This window comes from Lacerta agilis, chromosome 6 (genome assembly GCF_009819535.1).
Source record: "Lacerta agilis isolate rLacAgi1 chromosome 6, rLacAgi1.pri, whole genome shotgun sequence".
NCBI lineage: Eukaryota > Metazoa > Chordata > Lepidosauria > Squamata > Lacertidae > Lacerta > Lacerta agilis.
The window spans coordinates 27,015,980-27,030,306 of NC_046317.1; the positions used below are offsets into that span (position 1 = coordinate 27,015,980).

At 44.7% G+C, this 14,327-nt stretch overlaps 1 protein-coding gene across 1 annotated transcript in view; it reads left to right on the forward strand.

Annotated features, from left to right (window-relative positions):
* Positions 1-10,727, forward strand: part of LOC117048201 (uricase-like) — a 38,044-nt gene extending 27,317 nt beyond the window's left edge. The window contains exons 2-8 of the mRNA XM_033151696.1: positions 4,268-4,486; positions 5,453-5,569; positions 5,804-5,882; positions 6,211-6,400; positions 7,233-7,356; positions 8,143-8,226; positions 10,328-10,727. Of these exons, the coding sequence (XP_033007587.1) occupies positions 4,268-4,486; positions 5,453-5,569; positions 5,804-5,882; positions 6,211-6,400; positions 7,233-7,356; positions 8,143-8,226; positions 10,328-10,474 (960 nt within the window). The 3' untranslated portion in view covers positions 10,475-10,727. The remainder of the gene's footprint in view (positions 1-4,267; positions 4,487-5,452; positions 5,570-5,803; positions 5,883-6,210; positions 6,401-7,232; positions 7,357-8,142; positions 8,227-10,327) is intronic.
* Positions 10,728-14,327: the final 3,600 nt, after the last annotated feature.

Sequence of the window (14,327 nt, forward strand, 5' to 3'; positions counted from 1 at the left end):
TGAGAGGTCATTCTGTTTCAGGCTAATTTTTCTTCACACCTGCTTTTAAGTCTTTGTTGTAATGCATTTGGCAGGCTTGATTATACGGTATGATGGCCACGTGTCAGTTTCATGCATTTCAAATGGTTGCTATATGTGCATTTTAATAGTTATTATGGAGGTGATGTGTCGGCAGGTTTTGCACCTGCTATTCTGGGAAGATCCTGTTCTGCACAAGGCTATTGTGTGCTAGTTCTGAAAATAGCTCTGAGAAGCTTTGAGAAACAAGTGAATGAATGAATGGAGAATCTCAGGTGCATGAAAAGAAAGCTCAGAAGCAGCCCAGTGGATTTCTATTGCCAGTGAGTTCTATAGGTAGACCCAACTGTGGAAAAGGCTCTTATCCAACACTTTACATACACCCTGATGGTAAATATGGCATTTCATGCTAAAGGATAATTAATCCAAATAGGATTTTGAGCTTGAGTTTAGTGAAGGCTAGCAAGGAATCAAACCACCATTTTTGTTGGTTGTTATAAATACAGGATATGCCTGCCTTCCTTCCTTCCTTCCTTCCTTCCTTCCTTCCTTCCTTCCTTCCTTCTATAAAAGCATTTATAAACTGCACAATCTGTAAGCAGTGCACAACATAAAAAGACAATATCATCATACCGAATGTTGCTGACCTGTAGAAAAGGCTCTATGAACTGAAAGCAGAGATATCGTAGGTGCCCTTGTTATCCATGAAAATCTTTCACTAAAAGCAAATGGGGAAAAAAAATGAAAACACAATACAGTATAAAGCCGGTAAAGTATAGGCACATATAAAAATGGTTTAAAACAGGAATTGTTGTTGTTCAGTCATTCAGTCGTGTCCGACTCTTTGTGACCCCATGGACCAGAGCACGCCAGGCATGCCTATCTTTCACTGCCTCCCGCAGTTTGGTCAGACTCATGCCAGTCATTTCGAGAACACTGTCCAACCATCTCACCCTCTGTCATCCCCTTCTCCTTGTGCCCTCCATCTTTCCCAACATCAGGGTCTTTTCTAGGGAGTCTTCTCTTCTAGGGAGGTGCCCAAATACATAAAGTGGGGACTGGAGAAAACATGGGCCAGGGATATGTCTTTACAAGATGTCTGAAGGAATTGCAGAGGGAAGGGCATTCCATAGTAAACGGGCAAGAGACCATTGTTGGCTGAGTGCCCTTTGACATTCTGTGGGGTGGGGTGCTAAAGGAGGAATTGCCCCAGATGACTTCCATGAACCCCGCCTCCTTCAGTTTTAAGTGGTACAGCCCAATCATAGATTTACACAAAGAATGGGGAACCTCAGATCCAGAGCCTAAATGTGACCCTCCAGGTTCCTGCAACTGGCCCTCAGGAGTTTTCCGCAGGCCACACACCCTTCCATCACACCCCTCAAATGGCCGTGCTTTGCACCCTCCTAGACTGTTTTTGTTCTGCTGGAACATGAACTCGAACCCAGATGAACTGGAAAGTGTGGCATTTATTTATTTTAAAACTGGAAAGTGTGGCATATATTTTGTATACCAATCGTGTTTCTTGCTGGCCTGGATAGGGGATAGAGAGGGATGGATGAGTGTGCGGAAACTAGATTACTGTACAAAAGTAACATTCACCTTAGTTGCTGTGCCTACTTTGCCTGCCACTGGCATGTGGCCCTGGAAACTTACCCAGAAAGGAATGTGGCCCCCAGGATGAAAAAGGTTCCTCGTCCCTGAATTACAACCTCCACAGGAGGGAGTTGTAAAATTTAATGTCACCTCAGAGGCTGCATCCCAAGAAATCCAGCTTACTTGAAGGTGAGGTGTCAGCCCCGTCCAGCCTCCTCAGGAGGTAAATCGCCTTTGGGAAGCTGCTAGACCGACAGGTGAGGCGCAATGTAATTTTCAAACAGAAACCTGTAGTACAAGAGATTATGATTCTTGCCTGGAGACCTTTATGCGCATCGTCAGCACTTTATAGGAAACTGGGCTGACATATATAGGACTTAACGACAAAGCTAAAAGGAGCTCTCGTGTAACCTCTTCAGAGTGTGCCACCAACAGATGCAGCTGCTCATGTAAACAAAACACACATTTACACATATTGTGGAAAACTTCACTAAGATGGGTAATTAAATTAAGTTGGGCAGAAGTGTTCAATAATGATGCACAGGGTTTCTGATTTTATTGGTGTGTATACACAACAGCTCTGGCCCACCTAGCAGTTTGAAAGCACATCAAAGTGCAAGTAGATAAATAGGTACCGCTCCAGCGGGAAGGTAAACGGTGTTTCCGTGCACTGCTCTGGTTTGCCAGAAGTGGCTTAGTCATGCTTGCCACATGACCTGGAAGCTGTACACTGGCTCCCTTGGCCAGTAACGCGAGATGAGCGCCGCAACCCCAGAGTCGCCCACGACTTGACCTAATGGTCAGGGGTCCCTTTACCTTTATACACAATGGGAAAGGAAGGGATCTGTAAAACATAAAGCAGACTTTTATTTTATTTTTCCCTAGTCGGTTATCTTAGTAATAGCATTGCTTTACATTTCAGGTTATAAATAGGCACAAATTAACCCTGTTTCTCTCGGCAGAGGGAAGATCCAGCTTTCTTCTGGAAGGAGATCGCTGGAGGCAAAAGTCACAGCCCACACATGGCTTCCCCTCAAGAACCCTGGGAACTGTACTTTAAGGGTTCTGGGAATTGTAGTTCTGTGAGGGTGTAAACTACACCCCCCCCAACAATTTTTACAGAGCCCAAACACAAATCTCTACTTCTTCTGCTTCCCACTCAAAAATTGTGGCCTGCCTGGTCTTTCATTTCCTTTTGCAGGTAGCCATAGAGTGCATCGTCCTTAGCTGAGGGGCAGAGAAGAGGTTTGCCCCCTTCAGAAGACTTAAGGGAGGTCCAGCCAGAAATCTCCCTGACAAAAGATTTCCTGGCAGCTTTGCTACCAGCTATTCAAGGGGTTTCCAGTTGTAGTTCTGATGCCACCCATCCATCCTCTCCTGTCCGAATTCCTCTAACAGTGGAGGTAGAATACAGCTATCATGGCAAGTAGCCATTGACGGTCTTGTCGTCCATTAATTTGCCTCTAAAGTCACTCACTAGAGTAAGATAACTCCAGTGCTCATGAGGATGAAGCAACTTTTCAAGTGACAAAAAATAAAATAAAATTGTTCTAATAAAGCAGAAGTGTTTTTAAAACGAGGCTAAATAAACTCCAAGTGGTCCATTGTTTATTCTTGGTAATCAGAAAATAATAACAATATATTTCATCTAAACTTCTTGGGTTATTTAATTTGACCCATTCATTTGATTTTTAATCCTATCCTAGAGACTCAGGAATTTACCTTCACCCAGAGGAAATATTTGATTTAGTTTGTTTGTAGTCCAAGCTACAAACTCTAATTGGTACACTTTATTTTTGCTTGGACTACAAACAAACTAAATCAAATATTTCCTCTGGGTGAAGGTAAAATCATTCAAGGCTTCAAAAGAAATTTTATATTATGGAGGTTTGTGGAAAAATAAATTTCCCTCAGGAATTTCTCATCAAGGAAAAAAAAAGATTCCCCAAATCCCCATTGAACTTTCCCAGCATTCTCTTTGTCAATGTAAAAACGATGAGTAATGAAAATGAGTAATGAAAATCTCCCTTTGAATTAACTGTGTTGTTGTTGTTGTTGTGTCTGATGCTTATCTCTTTGAGCATTGCAGCTGAAAAACAATTAACAACTGAAAGAAAAAACATTAATAGCGATGACGGACAGTGGAAAAATGACTTATGGAAATTTGATTCTTATCACTGATAGATGTTCCACTCCTTCCTGGGCATTTGATTTAGTAAAAGTTACTATATCAGTTTCATCTGGATGTAGCTTTTGTGTGGTTGTGTCACCAAGAAACAAGTTTAGTGAGGTGATATAAACACTGTGAGCCACTCTTTCCCAGGGAGCTTGACCTACTAAGAATATTCAGGAAACCTGCATGCACTGTGTAGTTTTTCTGCAGTGCCATATGCCTAACTCAAGGTGCGAGACAGATGAGAGTAAATTCTGAATGTGTAGGTAAAGTGCACTCAAGGTGGTGAAATACAGAACACAATGCTATGGATGTCTATAGATCTGGTTCATTTCACATGCAAGCATTCATGTTAAAACAATATGATAATTCTAACCAGGTATGGATACACACTAAGGCATTTGTACCAACCAACACACCCGCAGGCTTCTAGCCCCCTGACTTATTCTGTGCAAAATTGCTTTTCTCCTCCCGTTACAGAATAAGGATGTGGAGTATGTGAATTCTGAATATGGGAAGAACGCAGTGAGACTGCTGTATATTAGACGAGAGGGCACGACTCACTGCATCAAAGAACTGGAAGTCTCTGTGCATATAAGGCTGAACACCGTCAACGAATTCTTGAATTCTGACAACAGTCAAGTGATCCCCACAGACACCATAAAGAATACAATCCAAGCTTTGGCCAAATGCCGAGGGGTATGTTTTGCAAAGCACTCTTCCAATCGTTTTTTTATTTAATCTTTGTGTAGCTTGATATTGTCTTAATGAACTGCAATTTTATGAATTGCATTCCTCTTACAAAATCAGTCCTCGGGCAAAAATAATAATGAGAGCCTGTGACAATTCAAAGAGCAAGGAACAGAGAGAGAGAGAGAGAGATTTGGCCACAGATGGATCGTATCATATGATACGACCCATCTGTGGCCAAATCTCTTTCTCTTTCCTTTCCTTTTTGGTACTATAACTCTTACAGCGAGCTAGGAGTGTCAGCCAGCAACAACTGGCAGATTTATCTGGATGCAAGGGTAACTGTAAACACCTTTCCAAAGGAAAACAACAACAAAATTCTTAAGACAAGCTTTCTCCAAAGAGGAAACACAAGATTGCTAGTATAATTGTGGGAAGTGTGCAGTCTTAGAAGCTTTTCAGTCAACGAAGCTTGGCACAGCTATTATTCATGTACAGCAGGGATAGCAAAGCTGTGTGGCCCTCCAGATTTGTTGGCTTCAAATCCCATCAGCCCCAGCCAGCATGGTCCATGTTCAGGGATGATGGGAACTGCAGTCCAACAGATTCCACTAAGCTTCCACTGAGTGGAAGCATCTTGCACAAGCCTGAAGAGATCTTTTTCATAGAATCATAGACTCACAGAATTGTAGAGCTGGAAGGGAACACGAAGGTCATCAATGCAGGAATCTTCTGCCGAATGTCATGAGCTAACCCAGGGATTTGTTTTGTCTTTAATTTTTGCTAGCAGTTGGAAGAGCCACAGGTCTCCTTATTCCAGAGTATTACGGGCAATTGGCTCAATAAAGACTTTTATTTTATAAACTATACATTTCATAATGCTTGCTTGACTGCTTCACCCATTGAATCAAGAGGTTTGCAATGACATGAACGTATCGCAAAAATGGTGTCTGACGACCCTGTTTGTCTTACTAGATCAGAACAATAGAGGAGTTTGGCCTTGATATCTGTGAACACTTCCTTACAAATTTTTGCCACGTGATATACTGCAATGCCTTCATCCAAGAAGTACCATGGCAACGCCTAGAAAAGGTATACTGAGCTTATACACCCTACCCATCTGACTAGGTTGCTCCCTGCACACAGGTGGGAACAGGTGAAAAGTGGGGTTGTCAGAGGGAGGGAGGGAGGGGGGACCAAATAGGGCACTGAAACACCTTAATATTTATAAGACTCCCCCCCAAAAAACACAGCTCTATTCCTTCCCCAATTGTTTTAAAATTGCCTGCATTTATTTGCACATTGTCCATTTTCTTCAATCTCTAGGATGGTGTCGCCCACGTCCACGCTTTTCTCTACAGCTCAGAAGGGGTTCGGTTTTGTGAAGTGGAACGAACTCTGGAAGGTAAGACACAAATTTTCATTCTTTTGACAGAAATCACCAGAAACGTAACACCTTTTATTGTTCTCTGTTGAAGAGAAGTAGGAGCAGTCGAGGCCATTGAAGCGTTTGCGGGTGTTAGAAAGAGAGGTGGGATTTCCTCGTGTTTCTGTTTACCTTGCCCCGGAAGGCAAGAGAAATACAGTATTTATACTGAGCCACCGCTCGATTGCCCTGCTAAAAAGTGCTTTTTAAATTTATCTGCATATATCGATGTTCTCATTTTAAATTATTTCATTGTAAAAAGAACTGACTTTTTCTCTCTTCCATTCTCTCTCTCTCTCTCTTGCAGGTAATCCGATTGTTTTTTCTGGCATTAAGGACCTGAAACTTATGAAAACAACCCAGTCTGGATTTCAAGGCTTCTTCAAGGATAAATACACCACACTTCCGGAAAGAAGAGATCGAGTGCTGTCAATAGAAACACTGATCAAGTGGTGCTATGGAGAAGGCGCAGACTGTCTGGACTACGACTGCATATGGTACTGTAAAAATACAAAACAAACAAACCCCATTTTTGTCTAATGGTGCATAAAATTTGTCCACAGTAGAAGAGACGGCTGATATTTAGTATGATTACAACCCTGCGATGGATGAAAAAAAAAGAAGGAAATCTTTCTATCAGAAATATCCGAATTGGGGAAGGGGGTGTGCGCTGTCAATCTGCAGTGGAAACAAGCTCCTGTTCCCTCACTGTGAGAAGTGAAGTTAGAGGGAACCAGGTAGAGGGCCTTCTCAGTAGTGGCACCCTCCCACCAGATGTCAAGGAGATAAGGAACTATCTATCCTTTAGAAGACACCTGAAAGCAGCCCTGTATAGGGAAGTTTTTAATGTTCAAGGTTTCATTATGTTTCTGTATATGCTGGAAGCCGCCTACAGTGGCTGGGCAAACGCAGCCAGATGGATGGGATATTATTATTATTAATTGGGGGGGGGGGATATTTATTTTGCTTCTGTCTCACTCTTACTGAGGAACTGCACTGATCCAAGGAATTGATCAGATGCACCCATGTGTCCCTTTAGCAGTGTCGCAGCATCACACAGTCCCTGACCATTCTCTAGGTACCACCTGTGCTAGGCTTAATGCAACCATATGGAAAGCCCTTCATTCCTAGACACCCCCCCCCCCACATTGGAACTCTCTTTCTCTCTCTTCTTTTCCTGACTGCATGGTTAAAATTTGTGGCCTCACCCCTAACAAGGGACAGAGCTAAGCAAGCTGAACACGGGACGTTGGCCTTGCAAGTTCACACATGAGCTGAATGATAGAGAGAGTACAGATTTGATTCTAATGGCTACACATTGCTTTGAAGGAGAACTGCCCATGAGTGTGCCCTCGATGCCTTTGCTGGGCCGCCTGAAACAGGCCACTACTCGCCTTCTTACCAAAAGACAGTCAACTGCATCCAGACCTACATCCTGGATAGACTCCCCCAGGTCAGTATCGCCGTATCTCTTTGTTCTCACAACATACGATATGCTTCAAATAACCGTAGTCTTATGAAACTGAGGTTCACATCAAAAACACAAATCCAATCCAATTTGGATGCCCGTGACTCAGACTTGCGGGGCAATGTACGGATCGTTGTGTAAGCTTATATTTTGCTTTCTCTCAGGCTATTACCGCTGTTTACTTTCCCGCCACAGCGGTACCTATTTATCTACTTGCACTGGCATGCTTTCAAACTGCTAGGTTGGCAGGAGCTGGGACAGAGCAATGGGAGCTCATCTTGTCACGGGGATTCGAACTGCCGAACTTCTGATCGGCAAGCCAAAGAGGCTCAGTGGTTTACACCACAGCACCACCTGTGTCCCATGCAGATGCATAGTTTAGACAGGGAGACGTAGCTGTTATGCATTGTTTACAAGTCCAGGAATGCCTGTGGCCCACAACCTCAATTCAAATCCCATTTGTGTAATCAATCTGTTCAGATTTCCGGCAAAAGCAATTTGTTCCTCTTGCAGCCTGCTAGGCAGGGAGGAAAAGGGTGAATGAGACAGGAGGAGAGAGAAGGGCGTGTCAGGAGGAAAGATCTGGCTCCGCCTACCAATGACTTCAGCCCCTCTCACAGTTTTGGTAGGCTGGCCATGACATACCTGGCTCCCGTTACCATGGACTTCTGCTCTCATTGCCAAGAACAGGGGAAGGAGACTTGAGTGAATGCAGTTGTAGTGTACAGGGTCATTCTGTGGTCTAGTATGTGTATGTTTTTATGCTTTCAGATTGAGGAAGTGGAAGTGATCATGTCCAACATCCACTATTCTGTGACGGATCTAGAAAAACTGGGACTGTGCAACGACAAGGAGGTGAGGAAATATTCTTTTCAGGATAAATTGCTGTGGAGCTGTATGGGAGTGAGGTAGGACAAGGAAGAACAATTTAACAGAGTCTTCGAGCATATCTGCCCTGGAGATTGAAGCCATTTACAAAGACATTCCCTCTCCACAGAGAGAGGAAAAGCTGGGCTTGGGGATCTCCAACAGAGTATTCTTAGAAACTTAGGAATCTGCCTTATAAGAAGTCAGATCATTGGTCCAACTAGCTCAGTATTGTCCTCAGTAATTGGCAGCTGCTCTCGTGGGTTTTCAGAAGGGGAACATTCCCCATCCTACCTGGAGATGCTGAGAATTGAACCTGGGACCTTCTGTACATAAGGCAGATGTTCCACCCCTGAGCTATGGCATGATAGCTGTGACTTACTGGGAGAGGAAGGGGCAAGGTGGTGTACAGGTGAAGGTGGTGAATGTCCTGTGTGAGTGCCTGGAGGATGGATGGCGGCTAACAGATTGAGGTTGAATCCTGACAAGACAGAAGTACTGTTTTGGGGGGACAGGGGGTGGGCGGGTGTGGGGGACTCCCTGGTCCTGAATTGGATAACTGTGCCCCTGAAGAACCAGGTGTGCAGCCTGGGAGTCATTTTGGACTCAAGCTGTCCATGGAGGCGCAGGTTAATTCTGTGTCCAGGGCGGCTGTCTACCAGCTCCATCTGGTACGCAGGCTGAGAACCTACCTGCCTGCAGACTGTCTTGCCAGAGTGGTGCATGCTCTAGTTATCTCCCACTTGGACTACCGCAATGCGCTCTATGTGGGGCTACCTTTGAAGGTGATCTGGAAACTGCAATTAATCCAGAATGTGGCAGCTAGACTGGTGACTGGGAGTGGCCGCTGGGACCACATAACACCTGTCCTGAGAGATCTGCATTGGCTCCCAGTACGTTTCCAAGCACAATTCAAAGTGTTGGTGCTGACCTTTAAGGCCCTAAACGGCCTCGGTCCTGTATACCTGAAGGAGTGTCTCCACTCCCATTGTTTAGCCCGGACACTGAGATCCAGCGCCAAGGGCCTTCTGGCGGTTCCCTCACTGCGAGAAGCAAAGCTACAGGGAACCAGGCAGAGGGCCTTCTCAGTAGTGGCACCCGCCCTGTGGAACGCCCTCCCATCTCATGTCAAAGAGAGAAACAACTGCCTTACATTCAGAAGACATCTGAAGGCAGCCCTGTTCAGGGAGGATTTTTAATCTGTGACATTTTAATGTATCCTAATATCTGTTGGAAGCCGCCCAGAGTGGCTGGGGAAACCGAGCCAGATGGGTGGGGTACAAATAATAAATAATAATAATAATAATAATTATTATTATTATTACTACTACTACTACTACTACTACAAACGTACCTGCAGCAGTGGTCCTGCTTGTGTTTGCACTACACCAAGCTCCCCATCCCCACCCCCTCTTCCTCCTAGTCAGCAAAAGCAACACCAGTAGCTGGTCAGGTGAGCGCCTCCACCTGTCAGGCTTGAGGAATTCTCTCCCTCCCCTGGTGGCTTCAAGGAGGAGGGAGGAAACATGAAAGGTTTTGCTTATGCTTTTATTTAAGTCCTCACGGTGAGAGACAAAGAATCCAGACATCCCTCAAGGATGGAGTTGCTCGCTCTGGGCTCCTCCTCCTCCCTTCTCTTAGCAACAGCATCCGACTCTACGGTGGCCCCCCATGATCAAATGCCTCTGTGTCCCATTGCTCTTGCACTCTTAATGAATGCTGAGTTTTAGGGGTGGTGGTGGTTCATCTATGCTGTCCAGAGACATTTCAGCTGGCTGCTCTGCCTCCCCTCTTTCCTCTTCAAACACCTCATAACTCAGCTGTTCGCCTGTCTCTGATCTGCTATCTCCTTCCAAGTTGGGCTGTAATTCAATACTGTGTCTCCCTTCTCTGGAAGCTATCTTCACCACTCCTCTTCCTTTTCAGTCCAGTCTCTGACACCACCCCACCAACCACTAATGGTTGTTATTAGTAGAAGTAATTTATTTGCTGGAAACTCCTATGAACATGCGGTGTATAGACTCTTGAGTGAGTAGCAGGTACTCCTGCTGGAGGCAAACCCATTAACACACGTGTCTTCCATGTACAGATCTTGACACCTCAGGATACACCCTTTGGGGCTTGTGCATCTACGCTGCGCAGGAAGAAGGACTGCCCAGGGACATACCAGCAACGCCCCGTCGCATGTAAACCCCGTTACTCCGTTGGATTTAAGTCCTGCAGTGGGATGAACTAAGCACCCGGCGGCTTCCTAGATCTTCGCATCTGGCAAAACTGATCTCCTATCAGCTTGCTTAATTTACTCCACACTTTCCATAGCTTTGTGTGTACATGTGAGCAACATTTTCAAGGTGGTATAAAGGAAATTGAACACTGACACCACCGTGATTTTCTTTTTTTGCTTCTTTTGAAAATCAAAACAAAACAAAACAAAAAATTTCAAAGCAGCCCCCTAGAGTTCAAGGATTTTTCAGGCCTCCCATATGAATCTGGGCTCATTTCACAGGTGGGAAGCCTGCCGGTAGATACTTTAAAACAGTAACTACCAAGATAATCTCCCCCCCCCCTTTATATTAACAAGACAAGTGCAAGCTTGCATGCCAGATCCCTGGACTTCCAATGGAGCCACACTACACTATGCTCCACTAACCGAAGATCTGGACCTCTTTCCCCCAACTTAGCAAAGTTTGCATTCGCCATATAAATTTAGCCCATAAATGCGGCAAATAAAGCAAAAACACTGCATGCGGCATATATCGTTTAGTTTGGGCATAGACGTATCAATGTCAGTATTGACTAATTGATAGAGTCAAGTAACATGTTGAGTCCCCTACCACTGTATTTTGCTCCTCTGATACACAAAGCCTGGGACATGTGCGAGTAGGAAAATAACTATGTCTATTTATATAATCGTAAGACATGCTTGAGCTACCTTTATAGAGTTATGTAGATCTTTAATAATCCTCAATCTTCAGGTTTCTTCTCCTAATAGTGCTTTGATTTCTGAGCAAGCAGATTGCACGCATGGGGAAAGGAGGAGAGTCAAACGCTTACCCTGATCAGGGGCAGACTTTGGCAATGTGGTACCCTAAGAGAAGACCAAATTTGCTGCCCTCCCCCCAATATTTATTATTTCACAATAATTCCTTCTGGTTCAGTTTACCCATGTATTTGCCCTTATAAAAATAGTTTCTAAACATTACCGGTAATTATTATTATTATTAATTTGTGCCCTCTTGGCTTGGCACCCTGTGGGGGGCAACTGGATGCACCACCCTAAATCTGGTGCTGCCCTGATGTTACTGCCTCAGCAGCCATTGTTGTGGTCCTTCAAGAAGGCACGTTTCTCCTGATTTTGCTACAAGTCAAGCTTTATGAAAAACTTGATGATTGCTTTGCAGCCTTGGACATTTCCAATGTGCGGGAAAATTTGACATACTGGTGCAAAAAGTTTGAAAACAGCCTTGGCTCTCCTCTTAATAATAGCGGGACACCATGCTTGTTCTGCCTTGGAAATACTATACCTAGAGATGGATTTCTTCACGTCACCGGATGTCACTTACCTTTATTTTAGCCAAAAGTTGACTAAGTAATTTGGACTTTGGCATTTTTTAAAATTCTTTGTCCCATCCCGTCTTCCATGCAGAAAGCTGCTTGCTAACACTTGAGGGAGTTGTAGATTTCCTGTTTCTTTAAGTATTATGCCTTCATGGGTTGTAAGGTTTCGATATGTATCTGCATTATGGGTGAATAAAGAGCAACGACAAAACAGTTTGAATCTGTTTATTGAACGAAACATGAAACCTTGTTGGTGTCAAAATATAAAAACTTATATTATTATACCCCACTTTGGACCCGTGTATTTCATTACGTGTGTTGTAACGGTGAAAACAACAACAAACAAACGGGGGTTGAGCTGATGCACTGAATTGGTTTTAAAAACGCAAAAAGGTACCACACAGTAGTGACCATCTGAGCTGCAAGCATTTAATGTCAGCTCAAAGGTTTGAGGGATCCTCAGTCAAAAAGTAGGGAGGGACAAATGAGAGGAGACATGGAGTATCCAGGGAAAGCTGCCGTGCTGGGGCTCTTCTAGATGTTATGGTCTGCAACTCCCTTCAGCCACAGCCAGCATGGTCAATTGTCAGGGATTATGGGAGTTGTAGTGCACATTTGGAGGGATACAGTGGGACACCTAGGCCTGTACTGAAGTTCCCAGCCGTGGTCTAGAGAGGTAAAAGGTAAAGGACATCTGGACGGTTAAGTCCAGTGAAAGGCCGAGGGAGCTGGCATTTGTCCACAGACAGCTTTCTGGGTCATGTGGCCAGCATGACTAAACCGCTTCTGGCACAACTGAACACCGTGACTGAAACCAGAGTGCGCAGAAATGCCGTTTACCTTCCTGACGCAGCAGTGCCTATTTACTCACACTGCCGTGCTTTCGAACTGCTAGGCTGGCAGGAGCTGGGACAGAGCAACGGTAGCTTACCCCATCACAGGGTTTGGAACCGCCAACCTTCTGATAGGCAAGCCCAAGAGGCTCTGTGGTTTAGACCACAGCATCACCCATATCTCTAGTCCTAGAGAGGTACTACAGTCTAGCCTAGTCCCGGCATCTTTGGACCAGTCCCTTCTACTTAGGGAGTTTACTTCAGAGGCGACTAGCCTGTGGTCCTGCAGTTGCTGGTGGATGTCCAACTCTCACCAGCCCAAGCCAAGCATGGCCAATGTCAGGAAAGGTGGATAGCCCAGTTGGTAGAGCATGAGACTCTTAATTTCAGGGTCATGAGTTTGAGCCCCACTTTGGGTGAAAGATTCCTGCATTGCAGGGGGTTGGACTAGGTGACCCCTGCAGTCCCTTCCAACTCTACAATTCCATATTTCTATAACAACTGGAACGCCAGTGGTTCCCCACCCCTGACTGCATCTGCATCTGGGGATGGTCTTGCCACACCCTTTCCTTATGCTGGTGCTGTATGTAAATATAACTCTGAAGGGTAAGACAGTGTTATTAGTACAAGTCACAGCATCAATCCAATAATATGAGCTCGAGACCATTTACTTCAATGGAAGGAAGTGCACTTAATGGAATGCAGGGTGACAGGCATTATATTTACCGATGACAAAGTGAGGCAATGGGATTTAACTTAATACAAGTTAAGCTAGTGCTATTCATTCCTTTGAACTCTGCCCTGTTGAGAGGCACACACCCCAACTCCAGCCTCAAACAAATGCAAGCCCTCTATGCATGTACTCTCACACACAGATACTATTAATAATAATGAGGGCATTACTTAACCACTGTGTAGTGTTTTTAAATGATCAAAGAAGTTCACATGCCCTGTATTATTGCAATCCTTGCAACAACCCTGTAAGTCAGTATAATTATCCCCCATATTACAGATTTCAGTGGGTGGGCAGGTGCTGAGGCTGATAGAAAGGAGCTTGCTTAAGGCTAGGGCTGAGGTGAGAATCAAGCCTGGGGCTCTCTGATGTTAGGCCCTGTGCTGCATCAGCTCCTATCACCGTGTTGTGCATTTTACGACTCGTAATAGCATTCCGATTCCAAATTTGTCATCGGACTCTTACGTGACCAGCAAATGGAATCCAAGATAGGCAAGGGCTTGGTTCTCAGTGACGCCCATTAAATTGTGTGGCCTTGAGTGAATTGAGCCGCAGTCTGGGTTACAAGTCTACAAGGGGCAAAAGCCTACAACATCTCACTTCAGTCTCTGGGGTTACCAGTCCAAGGCCCCCAACATTGCATTGCTGACCCAAGAACTGCACATGTGGTTTTCAAAGTCCATGTGCACCTAAGAACACTTCCTGTTGAACTGAATTTGTGGCAGCCAAGACACAGCCCTGATGCTCCTATGAACCTTACTCTGTATGCTAATAGCAAAGTCGTTATCCAAGCATGGGTCCTTATGTACTCAAAGCAGTACTGTTGCAGGCCCAGGCTCAGGTGAGCTACCAATAAAGGAGACCAACACAGCTGAATGGGATCAAATCAAGCCACAACTTTATTGGCTACAGATGAAGTGGTTTGGCATAGGCATTGGGTAAGCATTTATTTCCAGGCTGACCTG